Source organism: Mirounga angustirostris, unplaced genomic scaffold (genome assembly GCF_029215605.1).
Source record: "Mirounga angustirostris isolate CCGP_5_RB_7025 unplaced genomic scaffold, mMirAng1.0.hap1 SCAF_8, whole genome shotgun sequence".
NCBI lineage: Eukaryota > Metazoa > Chordata > Mammalia > Carnivora > Phocidae > Mirounga > Mirounga angustirostris.
Window position 1 is genome coordinate 100757574 of NW_026991716.1, and position 15374 is coordinate 100772947.

Below are 15374 nucleotides of genomic sequence, written 5' to 3' on the forward strand. Positions count from 1 at the left end.
CCTACTCACCTGGCAGATTCCATGAGCCGGGGAAGAATAAAAATCAGGACTTCCTTGTTTATCCTCTAAAAGTCTCTCGAGTTTGGATGGCGCAGATGAGAAATCTCTGCCTTCTAAGTGTGAGTCTTGGACTCTCCTGGTCTGCGCACTGCCACCTCATTCGCACCTACAGCCCCGGATTCCCAAGGTCTGTCTGTCTGTGTCTCTGTCGCACCACGCACACGCTCACTCACTCACTCACTCACTAGCTCTGTAAATGCATTATCTCTCCACTAAATGCATGACTCACCCCTTTCCGCGCACCTTGAATCAAAATTATCCGACCCTGAATGTTTTCCCGCGCTGGATCGCGACTCTCCCGGCTCCTCCTCCTTTGCTTTTGTTCTCGCGGCGCCGGGCCAGTTCTCAGGTTTCCAACCCCGACTGGTCAACTGGAGGCCCGATTGGCTGCGGTAGGAAGAGGAGCAGAGACCTCACCAAATCACAAATCTAGGATTTCCATTTTACTTGGTCTCCTCCCTAGAATCCCGGCCACAGGTGTGCGTAGTTTCCCTTCGAGGAACCCTTGCCTGGGGTTGCTATGGAGATAGGACGCTGCACCTTGCAGAGCAGCCTGGACCCAGAAACCGCTCAGCCGACCTCAGCAAAGCGACTGCCTTGCGTTGCCTCTTTCCATATCTGCACTTCCCCTTCATCCAGAACTTTGTTTTTTCTTGACTCCTTCCATGGAAGACTTGGAATCCCTGAAGCAAGAAAAAGAAAACCAAGAACCGGGAGAAGCAGGGCGGCCATGGGAAGAAATAGCAGCTTCTTCCCAAGATCCCGAGTCTGCGTTATCTGAGCCCCTGGAGTCGGAGCAGTGGCCGGAAACTGGACCCCAACCCAGAAGCAGCCTTCCCCAGAGCCCACTGTTTAGATCCAGCACTCCTCTGGATGACCTCACGGGACCAGGTGCATCATCTCCACCTTCCCCTCCTCAGGAGGACTCTTGCACTCCTTCAACCCTGGCTCTGGCCGGACAGGAGCTTGCGACCCCGTGGCAGTCAGACAAAACCACTGTGAATGTGAATCCCAAAGCTGGGACACCTCGCTCCCACCATTTGGAACAATCATCTGATAAAGGAGAATCGACTGCTCCTCAAACATGCCAATCAGAGGGAAACACCTTTCAGCAGTCTCAGCAAACCAAACGTCTCCTGTATGGACCAGAAGATATGAGCGATAACAACTCTGAACAAAAAGAGCTGAGATTTAACGTTTTTCAGGAGGAGGACTCAAACAGTAACTATGATCTGGATCACGCTGAGCCTGGGGTCTCTGAAGTGGCCCCCAGCCTGCTTGAGATTGCCATTCAGAGTGCTAAGGCCTACCTGCTGAAGACCAGTAGCAAGTCTGGCTTAAATTTGTAAGTCTTAAAGGGAAAAAGGAGGGAGGAGGATTTGGCAAAGAAAAGGAGGTGTGAGTATCTTTGTGTGAGAGTGTGTTTCTCTGGGTGAATGGAAATATATTTGAGGGGCGCCTGGGTGGCTCAGTCGTTAAGTGTCTGCCTTCGGCTCAGGTCATGATGCCAGAGTCCTGGGATCAAGCCCCGCATTGGGATCCCTGCTCAGCGGGAAGCCTGCTTCTCCCTCTCTTCCCCCCTCCGCCCCGGGGTGTTTCCTCTCTCGCTGTCTCTGTCAAATAAATAAATAAAATTAAAAAAAAAAAAGAAATATATTTGAAAAGTCTGCATTAGTAGGAGAGAGTTAGTGGCTTAATAACTCTTTGCATCACAGAACTCAAAATAGGTCTTTGGTGGGGATTCTTTTAACTTCTTTAAAGACCCTTGGCACACAGAAATAAAACCTAGGAATTATGGAATGGTTTAAAAGAGATCATGAAGATAGTGAAGTCCTGATTTGAGCACTGGATGTTCGGCATCCTGAAAAACCCCCCAGTCTGGGGCAAACTAGGAGAATTGGTCACAATAATTTTAAGGTCTGAAGAATTTTTTAAATTAATATTTAATGTGAGAAATCTTCCAGAAACCCTGAGATTGACAATTCAAAAGATTTTTTCTAAAGCCCTGTTTTAAACTACAATTAACTAAGTTTCAAGGATGTGATTTATACTCAGTAGTGGATCCTACTTGAATTTGTCATATAAACTTATTGTCATAATTCTCTGGGTTAAATAACAAGCATGAATTTACAAACTGTTAAAATTCCAGAATAACTCATTATAAGTACTTGAGAGTTCACTAACAATTTAAAACTGAACACAAAACATCAAAGTGGAAAAATTTCCTTTACTGAATTATTTTGGAACTGACATTATTTAAATATCTAAATTTTATTTTATTGCCAAATGCTAAGTCTCTGAGATCATAAACTAATATCTTCTATAATATTCACTATTATCTTCTAAGTACTTTAGAGCCTGCATTTAAAAACTGCTCAGTAACAGATGACTTTAACTCTCTTATATGCAGATCTTATTTTGATAGTCATGAAAAATATTTTTTTGTTGTAATTAAAACAGTCTTTTACTAAAATACAAGCTCTGATATTGGTTTTACTCTATTGAATAAAAAGCCTACAAAAAGAATTTCATCCTCTTTTTTTGCCATTCTATTAAAACAAATTATTATATCTTCCAAATTAAAAAAGCTATAAATATGAATTAAAATCTAATAAACATATTTTATAATTTGACACAAAGGCATTTTCAGGTTGAAACATGCAATGCTTTTTCGAATGTTGTTTGACATGGATATTATCTGGAATTTTCTCTTTTTGGGTAGATATGATCATCTTTCTGATATGCTGACCAAGGTCTTAGATGAGCGTCCTGAAAATGCTGTGGACATCATTGAAAGTATCAGCCAAGATGTGAAGATGGCACATTTTAGGAAAAAATTAGATACACTCCAAAATGAGAATGAGATGCTTCCAATATATGAAATAGCAGAGAAGCAAAAGGCTCTTTTTCTCCACGGAAATTTGGAAGGAGCTGACCAAGAACTGGAAGATGAAATAGTAAGTCAAGTCTATAAATTTGAATAGTTTGATCTTAAGGTTTTATTTGAGATGAGTGGGGGTGGCTTGAAATTCTTATCTACTGTCTTTTATAGTTTTCTAAATAGTACTTGCAATCTTATTTCACACCATTCATATCCATGTTTAGGGTTTCTTATTTTTTTTACGTTGTGTTTTAATATTTCATAGGCGTGGTTGTTTGTTATATGTTTGTGGGGTTGAGCGCCTTGATATCAGAGAAAATGATTCACCTTTTATATTCTTCAAAGTACCTGATATAGATGTGGGTCTAAAGCTGTTTCTTATTAAATATTTATTGAATCAATGAACTGTCAGTTAAAAGTTGGGCTTTAAAACAAGTTGCTTATTTGCCCCTTTAATTTACTAGAATAATTAGAAGTACCTTTAATGTTATTTGCATTATTTTCCAAGGCAACTTCCTCATATTATGTCTTGATATTGTGCATTTTACATCAATGGGACATAATATAAGAGGAGAGGGATAAAATATTTATTTTAATCACTATAGACAAAGTGTTGAAAATATTTACAGAGAAAGCTGGTGTTAGAGATAAAAAACTATCATTCAAGAATAAAATTAGTTGTACCACAGAAATTTTTGCTCCAAATATTTTTAAAATATCATCAAGTGTTCTGTTTCCTGAATACCTGCATGCTTGTAATTTATACTACTGAGTGATTTATACTATACGTCTACTGAGCTTCCACGTTGTGTTACCACTAGACTACTTAAAATATGTCTGTATACTTGCAAATTTGATGTTTGGTCTAAGATATTTTCAGAAAAAGGTGGAGAGTTCAGTCAAGAAAAACATAGGAGAGTGGGGATCTAGACAGCAGCTTCATCTTCTAGGGCTCTGCCAGCTTTGTGGGGAGACCAACCTGACACAGTGGGATACGGAGTGCTCAGAAGGCGCAGGTGATAGTTGTCAAGGAGTTGACATTGGCTGAACCTTTTCTGAAAATATCTTACTCTAAACATGCGGTTAAATAGCCACACACAGTGATGGCGAGTCTGGGGGCAGTCAGTGTGTGGGGATCAGGCAGAGAGGCAGACACCCTCAGGGGGGAGTTTATCAAAGAGAAGTCAGACTCCAGTACAGGAATGGGGCTTTGGGTCCTCTCTAGGCATGGTCTGACATGGTAGGGATCTGCATCCTAAAAACTAGGAGTGAGAACACAAATAAGGTGTTTTGGTCCTGGAACTTGAACCCCCTAGCCAGACTTCATAAATTCTTCCTAATGAGGAGTACGATTTAGAGCCAGGAAGAGCTGAGCCATCAGATGAAGATTAAAAGTTCTACCTCAGACACTAGAAAGATGCAGCAACAGGAAGACACATAGCTCTTGGAAGCGCTGAAATATGAGCTTTGTGACCAACTCTGTCTCAGACTTAAGACTTAGAGTGTTCATGTTTCTGTTCCTGTCTTTGACCACATGAGAAGTCCTGTTCCTAGTTTTTAGCTTTCATTTATTCATTCACCCATTGATTCACACTGTGACTACCTACCGCATGCCAGCTACACATGAAAAAAATATACACATGAAATGAAATACACATAAAAAAGACTTTTCTGGCTTTAAGTTGCTCACGTCTAGTGAAAAAAGCAAAAAAGCCTATAAAACTATTTGATTAGCACAATAATAGAGATAGCATCGTTTGGTGGGAAAAACAGGAGCTTGGAACTAGAATCCTAGCTCAATCACTTACTTGCTGTGTGACTCTGAGTAAGTGATTTAACTTTTTCAAGCCTCAGGGATAATCACATGGCAACAACTCAAGAGGTAGAGTACTATATATGAAGGGTTTGGCACATACTGGGAATTTAATGGATATTAGCAATTGTTATATTGTTTTGACAAGCTATGAAACCAAATGGAGCAATAAATAACTCCACTATTGGGAATTGGGCAAGACTTTGTACTGGAGGTGATATTTCATTTGGGTCATGAAGGACAAGTAGAAGTTCACAAGATAAAGACTCTAAGGAATAAATTCTGAGCAAAAAAAACAATACAAAGTCAGGAGACATTATGCAGTGTTCGGGGAAGTGAACATGGATTTGAACAAAGAAACAAAGCAAACAAGGTGTTTAAGCCAGCCTGCTCTTGTGCATTGATAAGAAATTTCTTTTTTCTATATGATGGGAAGTCAATAGAAGCTTTTCATAGAAAATGTCAATGGTCTGACTTTTGGTTTAGAAATGTAACTCTGGTAATAACGTGGAGGAGAATGAAAGAAGAAAGATTGGAACAGGGGCAAGGAGAGCATTCGAAGCCTTCTGTGCCAGGACAAGGAGTCAGGATGGAGACTAGTATGGTAGAAATGAGCTAATGAGGAAGGAATAATGCGAACTACACTTTAGATGGTAGAATCAATAGGACTCTAACTAGTTAAATATGAAAGTCTAGAGAGTCAGAAGAAACAGGATGATGAAATTAATTTGGGAAACTGAGTGAATGGTGATGTTATTGGCAAAGACTGGTAAAAAGAGAAGGTTTTGAAAGAAATATGAATGCAATCTTAATTTGAAGTATATGTAGACTATTCAGCTGAAATTTCTCATAGGTGCCTAGAAACAGGTGTAGAACATGGGAGAAAAGTCAAAGTAAGAGAGCTGGATTTTAAACAACCACATAACACTTGTAGAGTGTGGAAGCACTCTTCTAAGCATAAAGTACTGAATGATGCCTGAAATTTGAGGACATGAATATTTAGGGCTCAATTAAGGAAAAGGAGCCAATTAGAGACTAAGAAGAAATACTTACAGAGGGCAGAGTAGGATGAAGAGTGAGATCCACTGTGGAAAACAGTAGGGAGTTTCCTCAAAAAATTAAAAATAGAAATGCCGTATGATCCAATAATTCCACTACCAGGTATTTACCAAAAGAAAACAAAAACACTAATTTGAAAAGATATATGCATGCTTATGTTAATTGCAACATTATTTAAAATGGTCAAGATATGGAAGCAAGTGAAATGTCCATTGAAAGACAAATGGATAAGGACAAGGGAATATTTCACAGCCATAAAGAAGGATGACACTGTCCTACTTGTGACAGCATGGATGTGTAGAATGTGTAATGCTAAGTGAAATAAGTCAGAGAAAGACAAATACCATATGATTTTACTCATATATGGAATCTAAAAAACCACAACAAATTTATAAACAAACAAACAAAAAGCAGAATTAGTCCCATAAATTCAGAGAAGAAAGTGATAGTTGCCAGAGGGGAGGGGGGTAGGGGGATGGGCAAAATGGGTGAAGGGGAGTGGGAGACACAGGCTTCCAGTTTTGAAATGAATGTCACAGAAATAAAAGATACAGTGTAGGGAATACAGTTAATGATATTGTAATAGTATTGTATGGTGACAGATGGGAGCTACACTTGTGGTGAGCACAGCATATGTATAAACTTCACTATGGCTACACCTGAAACAAATGTAACATCGTGTGTCAATACACTCAAATAAAAAAGAAAAAGAAGGTGAGCGGTGCAACACATGCCAAAATGAAAGAGATGAGGATTGTAAAAAGTCATCATGCTTATTTTGACACCAAAATTATAATATAAACAAGAGCAGATCACTTGTTAGGACAGCAAAGTGCTCTCAATTTTCCATCTTCAATGTCTAAAATTTGTCTAAACTTATCTAAAATTTGCAAGTGATCCCTATCTTAAAGCTATTCTCTACTTTCTCACAGATGTTTCTTAGGGTCCACTTGAGACTGCTTTTTCACTTCTATTTTTTTTGTAAAATCATTTTTTATTTTCTTCCTTATGTTAAATCCAAAAGTATTTATTATAAGTAGGGGCAAACACCTGACTAAATTATGTTTTCAAGGGAAGTCATGTCTGAGCACTTGTTTTATTATATCTTCCTTTTATTTATCCTATATATTACCTTATATAGAGGGCCATATTGATTTTTATTTACCTTAAATATTATCATATGTACATAATAATTACTAAGAAAAATATAGTAATATATACAAACATATATAAACTTTTTCTAAATATATGTAGGGAGATCGATTATATTTTATTATTTCAGGATAGTAAAGGGACCACTTAAATATTTTTTATAAAAAGAAGATGTTGAATTTTTATTATTCATAATACCTATTAAATTATCCCTAAGATACACACATACAAGGCAACTATTATATTGGTAAGTATAAGACACAATGGTAGAAGTTACATTTATAAGTAATGAGAGAAAAATTGGAATAGAGGAATTGTCAGAGTTTGATCTAAACCTTGCAAGAAATGTCAAAGACATGGTGGAGAGAGAAGGTAGAGCTAATACCAAGATGTTGAGAAAGGAAAAGGGAAGCAAGCAGTTTTCTAACATTAACCACAGTGGTTTTGTATCCGCAGGCAGAAAACTCTCTCCCAAATGTAATGGAGTCAGCTTTTTATTTTGAACAAGCTGGAGTTGGTTTGGGCACCGATGAGACTTATCGTGTATTTCTTGCCCTCAAGCAGCTTACTGACACCCACCCAATCCAAAGATGCCGCTTCTGGGGCAAGATCTTGGGTCTGGAAATGAATTATATTGTAGCTGAAGTAGAATTCCGTGAGGGAGAAGATGAAGAGGACGTAGAAGACGAAAATGTAACTGAAGAGAGGGACGATGGAGACAGCGAAGCTGATGAAAATGACGAAGAGGAATTACGAAGGACATTTTACAAGACCCCACAGCCTATACCAAAAGAAGAAAGTAGAACAGGGGCCAACAAATATGTGTATTTTGTTTGCAACGAACCAGGAGGACCATGGGTGAAGTTACCATCGGTTACGCCTGCACAAATTGTTATTGCAAGAAAGATCAAGAAATTTTTCACTGGGCATTTAGAGACTCCCATTGTAAGCTACCCACCTTTCCCAGGAAATGAGAGCAATTACTTACGAGCACAAATTGCCAGAATTTCAGCAGGGACCCATGTCAGCCCTCTGGGATTCTATCAGTTTGGTGAAGAGGAAGGAGAGGAGGAGGAGGAAGAGGTAGAAGGCAGGCGAGATAACTTTGAAGAAAACCCCGATTTTGAAGGCATCCAAGTGATTGATCTCGTGGAATCCCTATCCAATTGGGTTCATCATGTCCAACACATTCTCTCTCAGGTAGGGGTTTTGCAATTCTCAGTTGTTCAGCCAATCAGCAAATTTTTGTTAAATTCTCTCTACCATGCACAGATATATACAAAACAAAGTTCTTCAGATCCTAGACAAAGAAACCATTGAAAAATCAAATAAAAACACAGAGTACTATGAAACTGCCAAGTAGTGTAGATCTGGGATCTTTGAGCAAATTTTTATTTCCAAATAGAAATAAAATAAATATTTCTATGGAGAATTTGACAAGTTACGTGAGGATTTAGATGAATGTGTGTGGTGAAATTATATTTTATACATTAAATATAGATAGATGCATTCCCATTTTGGGAACAGTTCTTTTATTCTATTTCTGTAATACATGGAGCTTTTATACCAAGAAAAATAAAATATTATAACAAAAATGAAAACAAGTAGTGCTGGACTGGCACTTCCTCTGCCAGGTGCTCTTACTAGCACTTGATATGTATTATCTCATGTAATCCTTGCAACCGTATGGAAGACTAATATTATCCTGATTTTACAGATGAGGACATTGAGGCAGAGAGTTTAGAAAATGTGAGAAAGGGAATATAGCTAATAAGCAAGAGAGTCACATGTGAATGGGCAGAATGGATCTGGCGTCCATCCTCTTAATTACCCTGCTATACTGCCTCATCTGCAGGTAGAAAGTCATTATCCTTGGATCTATGGAAGAGGGACTCTTAGACATCTCTGGATAAGAGTTACTTAAATGAGTAATAACCCCAAACCTCCTTACCTAACTTAATATCACATTTAAAAATTTGTTATTGCTACTAATAATAGTACCCTACCACTTTCACGTAAATTATTTATTACAAATTAGTAAAGCGCATTATTTTTTTCACTAAGGTTTTGCTGATTTCAAAATATAAATGCTCTGTAACTTTAAGAAGTTGGCAAATTTATGAAATAAATTGTACCATTTTTTGATTGAAACAAGCTAGATCAAAAACCTAGTACTTGGGATGTTGAATGAGTAAGTGATTGATCAAATTCCCATACAGTAGGACCTCCTGCAGATAATTGCTTTAATCCAAATGAATATTCCAATATTTTAAGGTCCTCATTAGATTACTAAATCTTGCAATACTCATTCCCAGGGTCGCTGTAATTGGTTCAACCCCACACAAAAAAGTGAGGAGGAGGAAGAAGAGGAAGATGAAGAAAAAGAAGAAGAAAAAGGAGAAGAGCCTGACTATATGGAAGAGGAAGTGGGGCCTCCTCTTTTGACACCAATCTCTGAAGATTTAGGTAATTTTACACAAACTATATAATATACCATGTGTATTATATACATATGTAGGTTTTATGTATATATGATATAGTATATATAGTATACATATATACTGTAGTATATTTTTATGTATGTACATATACTATATACAGTATACATATATATACTATCGTGTTTTTACGCATGTATATATAATACACTGTGTATGTTATATGGTAATAAATGGGAGTTGGAAACCTATAAAAAGTGAACAGGAGCCAAAATTTCATCCCTTTTCCCCTTCATGTGTTTTGGGATAGTGGGGACTAGAGAATATAGCTGGCCTCACCACCAACTTTCTCGGACAGAGGGTGAAGGAGAGATGCAGGGAAGAAATGTAAATTGGTTGCAGCTCTTACGGGAAATGCTGACAGTTGTCTTGTGTACCATTCTTGTCTTGCGTTCTGCAGACCATAACCTATGGCCATAAACACAGGACGTAGTCATCTGAGGTACTGTGGGCTTTTTAAGTCTACTCTTGTCCTCCTTAGTCTTGTTTCTTCCTATTCAGTTTTGGAGTAGTATGCTTGCAACTCTTGTTCCCTTTCATAATAATAATTTGATCTTTTATTTGGTCATTAAATAATATTCTCTCTACCACATAGTTCTCCTCCCTCTTAATAAAACTTTTCTGTTGCACAGATGGACACATACCTGCACACATACATGCATATAAATAATCAAATTTTGTTGTTCCACAGTGTTCATAAATTATCCTTCTGATTTTATGTTAAGCTGCTGCTGTTTAATTTTTCTTTATATGTCAAGTAGGTGTGTTTTAATATTTGTAAAAAGATCTCTGTTACACAGTAGATCCCTATCTATTTAGGAGTTAAGCTTTTGAATTTCTCTTTGGTTAACAGAAATCCAGAATATACCGCCTTGGACAACACGGCTGTCCTCAAATCTCATTCCTCAATATGCTATTGCTGTCCTGAGATCCAACCTTTGGCCTGGAGCGTATGCCTTTTCCAATGGCAAGTAAGTATACAAAGCCATTATCATGATTATTTAAGTGCTGGAAATTATAGTTATCGCTGGAATGTTGTTATGTTCCAGTTTTTTGTTTTGTTTTTTCTTTTTCCCCTCCCTCACCTGCTTCCCCAGGTGAAGCACAAACCTGGGTGAGGCAGTTAGAGTAACCCCAGAGTAACAGACAAGGCTGCCCTGGTGGTTGTTCAGGGCAGCCACTCACAAAAAGCTGGGGTGAGATCCCAGACCAGGATGGGAGGGGGAAAAAAGAGTATGGGGCAGTCTACCCAGAGTAAGGGGTCGGGAGGAGGGATACCTAGGAAGGTCCAGGCCATGAGCCAGATGTCACGTTCAGCACTTGTACTTACATCTTCCCCATGAATTCTTATCACAACTCTGGGGAGAGAGGTCCTCCATTTCACAGCTTACGAAATGGGGCTGAGATAAAGAGAGAGCAAGAGGCTGGAGGCAGATGATGAAGTCCGCAGATTCCATAGCGGTTACAATGTCACTGCCTACGACGAGCTTCTTCCTGTTGCCGAGTTGACCACTCCCAGGGAACCTACACCACCACAATCTGTGAAGCTATTTTCTCACTGGAGTGATTTTCTCAGTGGTGTCTGTTTCTGGAGCCAAGGCTGGTGGCAGGAATGCTCAGGAAGGAGGAAGGGGGTTACTCTTGTTTTAACTCATCTTGGCATGTCAAGTGTGTGTGCTGTAAGATTCAGTCAAGTGACATCTATATTACATAGTAAAGCATCAAATTTAGAACACTAGAGTAATTCAGACTTCTGTCCTAATATGGTTTTTATTCTGATTATTTCAGTAATAGACTTACTCATTTTCTAGGATTAATGGAGATAGTTCTATGCACTGTTTAGTTTGAATCTCATATAATTTTTGTTGGATATCTTGATGAAAAATAATTTAAAATATGTATTATTTTAGCTATCACTTTCAAGAGAATTAGGATCAAGAGGATACTCAGTGTCCTTTTTTTTTTTTTTTTTTAAGATTTTATTTATTTATTTATTTGACACAGAGAGACACAGCGAGAGAGGGAACACAAGCAGGGGGAGTAGGAGAGGGAGAGGCAGGCTTCCCGCGGAGCAGGGAGCCTGATGCGGGGCTCGATCCCAGGACCCCGGGATCATGACCTGAGCCGAAGGCAGACGCTTAATGACTGAGCCACCCAGGCGCCCCGATACTCAGTGTCCTTTTATCCCTCACCCAGAACATACACTTGCATTTGTATTGTGCTTCCATTTCTCATCTGGGAACCCAGTGTCAGAAGCTCAGCTAAGCTGGAGAGAGAGCTGAGTGGCCAAATGTGAGAGATGCCATTAAAGTCACAAGCCAAAAATGAATTAAGCTTTTGATCATTTACTGTGACAATATAAGCAAGAGAAAACTCTGACTGCTCCTGTCCCGTTTTCCTTCATGGAATGGCACACTGATGGAAGGTCGGCGGGTCAGTGTAGATGTAGAGGTCATCTCACTGAGGAGTCCCCAGGTATCAGGCTTCTGCAATTTTATGGCCTCAAGGGCCCAGGGAGCTGGTGGAGGGTGGGGGGAAGGGCTAGAAGTGAAAAAGTACCGAGTACTGAGTCAGAGTAGAGAGAAGTGTCTTTAAGGTGCCCCCCTTCTGCAACCCCATAAGGAGGCCTTGGCAGAGGCACCTGAAGACCTTTGCTGAAGGCCTCCGATAAGACCTAGTAGAGTGAAGGCAGCTGTGCTAGGAACTCAACTATGCAAAGAGCATGGCAGGCCGGATGGGTCAGAGTCCTTGACTAGAACTTTCCTTTAGAGACTGCAATGCACTAGCCAGTGCATTGAGTTTGACATGGAAACAGCAGTTTTCCCGCAAGGCCTGCCAGATAAAGCCTAACAACTGCATATTGGGTGGGCCTGAAACACCACACACAGGTTTGTAACCAATCACAAGCATCCTCCGCCATACCAACAATTTGCTAGGTTGGCAAGTTTTTAAGTCTTCCTAACTCTAAAGAGGATTAGTAACTTTTTAACTTAGTTGTTTTGTTTTTCCTGAAAATAGCAGTTAAATGATTAAAGATGGTGGTCTAGGTGTAGGGTACATTTTGACAGAGTCTGGCCAGCCTCTTAACCAGCTTAAGCAGTTTGGATCACAGTAGTGTCCTGTGGTAGAAGAATCATTGAGGGCTAGTTCATCCCCAGCACTTCAAATGGAGTGTTTTAAAATTACTGGACTATGACACTGAGAGTGATCAGCTTTTACAGAAGAGAAGGATCAACTTTTCTTACTGAAAAATGATATAATGATCATCTACTTTCTTTTCAAACTTTATAGAAAGTTCGAAAATTTCTACATAGGCTGGGGTCATAAATATAGTCCAGACAACTATACACCCCCAGCTCTACCACCAGTTTACGAAGAATACCCCAGTGGAGCCGAAATTACAGAAATGGATGATCCTAGTGTGGAAGAAGAGCGGGCTTTTAAAGCCATACAGGAGAAAGCAGCTGCTCTTCCAGTTGAAGAAATGGAAGAAACTGAGGAAGATGAAGATGAGGAAGATTATGACCAAGAATAGTATCAGCCCAGTCTTGTGTGAGACTGGTACACATACACTGTGTGTGGACCCGATTTTACATATATAATATGTAGTATAGAATTACATAAAATTGGCAACTATTCATGTGCAAAATGTCGTTCCTTGAAAATGTCAGGTTTGGAATTTCGTATGTGCAATAGCTAATATGTACTTCTAGAAAGACGCTCGATGGATTTCCCAGAGGCTAAATGACATGTTCTTATATCGCTGTTCTAATGGCCATAGCTAATAGAATAATGTGTATTCTTTAAGAAAAAAAAAAAAAGTCTCAGGTTTAATTTCTAATATGGCAAACATGGAAAGATGTAATCTACAAAATCTTCTTGGGGACTTTAATATTTGTCAGTGGGTGCTGGGACCAAAATTATTGATAATCCCTGAATCAGAGCATGTTTTTTTTAACCAGTCTGTGATACTATATGCAAATATTGTGTATGTATGTTTGTATGGGGGGTGGGTTGTTTTTTGTTTTGTTGAGGACAGGATTTATAATTCTATCACCTGCTCAAAGGCTGGGAACACTCAAAATTTTAACACTTTTACTTGTTACTTCTTAAAAAATGTTCTCAGTCTGACTCCTTTATCCTATAGAAATTGGTTTGATCTGATTGGGGAAAAATGATCTGCACAGAGATGGCTAGCTGGGATATCCAAAGACTTCAGACTACAGTTTTTCTACTACTGTTTCTCTAAAACTAATTATTATTTCCATTCACTAAAAAAGTATTTTTAAGTCCTCTATGTGCCAGGCACTCTGAGACTACTGTTAAAAAGTAGACATTGCTCCTGAAATCTTAGAGCTTCCATTCAAGGAGGGGAATATGAAAAGAGAAATAGAAAATTAGAACAGATTGCAACTTAGCAGGTATTGTGATAAAAATGTCACAGGGTACCACAGAACAGTGTTTCTCAAAGTCTGTGAAGTACCAATTTAAAAATAAAAATTATAATCCAATGCCATTATTTTTGTAAAATAAAATATCACAGCAATTCTAATTTCTGTAATTATTTTGTCAAGGACTGGCAGTTCTCAGATCACTGATCTATCTACACTTTGAAAAACACTGTTATCAAAAACTTAGAAGGTGCATTTAATCCAGACATAAGCCTTGCAGAAAGCACTTCCAAGAGGTGGACAACTATGGCAAGAAGGGTCCTAGGCAGTATCAACTGTTTTTTCGGCAAAGGATTTTAGGCTGGAAGGAGTAGAACTTTGAGAGTGGTGAGAGATGCGCCTGGAGAGGTAAGCAAGGCCCAGGTTGTGTGGAATGTCTGGACTTTATCCAGGAGCAATGAAGAAGACTCAACTAGGAAGTCACAAAATCACATCTGTATTTCAAAACATTTGGTTTACACGTGGAAGACTGACAGAGGATCAAGACAGGGAGACCAGTTACGAGATTATTACATTATCTAGATAAAAGGTAATGGTGGCTTGAAACAAGATAAAGTAGAAACCTGGTTACCTGTCTGAGGGACAGAGTATTAGGAAAGATGGTTTCCAGAATTTTCTAATTGGCAATATTATTCATTCTTGGAGTGCAGCTTTTACTATTTGATGGAGTAGCTAATATTCATAAAACTGTATTCAAGTATGTTCTTCCTTTTTCGTGTTGCTTTTTTGTTGTTGTTGTATAATATCCATTTCCTTATCTACTCTGATTTCCTTTTGAGAAACTGCCTCTGTCCCATGGCAAAGTCTCATGCCAATCAGATGTGGCCTTTCTAGAATGTGAATTTTGAGCAGAGACATCCGACCTCGGCTCCTAACCTGGTAGTTCCGCTATGAATCAGATCACATTCTAGCCTCTAGAATTGCCTTTGTTCCAGCACAGTTTCCTAGTTACTGGTGTATTCTCTGAGCTTCTGATAATCTTTCAGTGAATTCCCTTCTGCTCAAATTGGCTTAAGTAGGATTCCTGCCTGCAATCTTACTTGACACATCCAACATGAATCTGAAAGTTTCTTTCCTACAGGACATGTTAAACCCAAAGTTCTAATTCACAGTTGTATGGGTAAGGGTATAAATATTTAACAAAAGCAAATCCCTCTTTTTAGAGCTATACCTGTTAAATATTAAGGTAATTTCTAAGTGAGGAGGAGGGAATTTCATTATATATGTTTTATAACAAAAGAAAGCAGAATACCCAAATGTAAGAGCTTGGAAGTGAGACAGCCTGGGTTCACACCCTGGATTACAATCATTTTCTTGGGCAAATTACAAACTTTGCAGAGCTTCAGCTTCCTTACAGGACTAACAGAATTTGTCTCACAGAATTGAAGATTACAGTAATTAATACATGGAAAATACTAAGAATACTTAACACAAGGACCCAATAAATATTACATATGATT

The 15374-nt window shown here is 38.7% G+C and overlaps 1 protein-coding gene across 1 annotated transcript; it reads left to right on the forward strand.

Annotated features, from left to right (window-relative positions):
- Positions 1–332: 332 nt before the first annotated feature.
- Positions 333–14948, forward strand: RSPH4A (radial spoke head component 4A). The gene is made up of 6 exons (XM_064598029.1): positions 333–1405; positions 2783–3017; positions 7422–8165; positions 9281–9431; positions 10317–10434; positions 12755–14948. The coding sequence occupies exons 1-6, from the start codon at positions 726–728 to the stop codon at positions 12996–12998; spliced, it is 2172 nt and encodes a 723-aa protein (XP_064454099.1). The 5' UTR covers positions 333–725; the 3' UTR covers positions 12999–14948.
- The last annotated feature ends 426 nt before the right edge of the window (positions 14949–15374 follow it).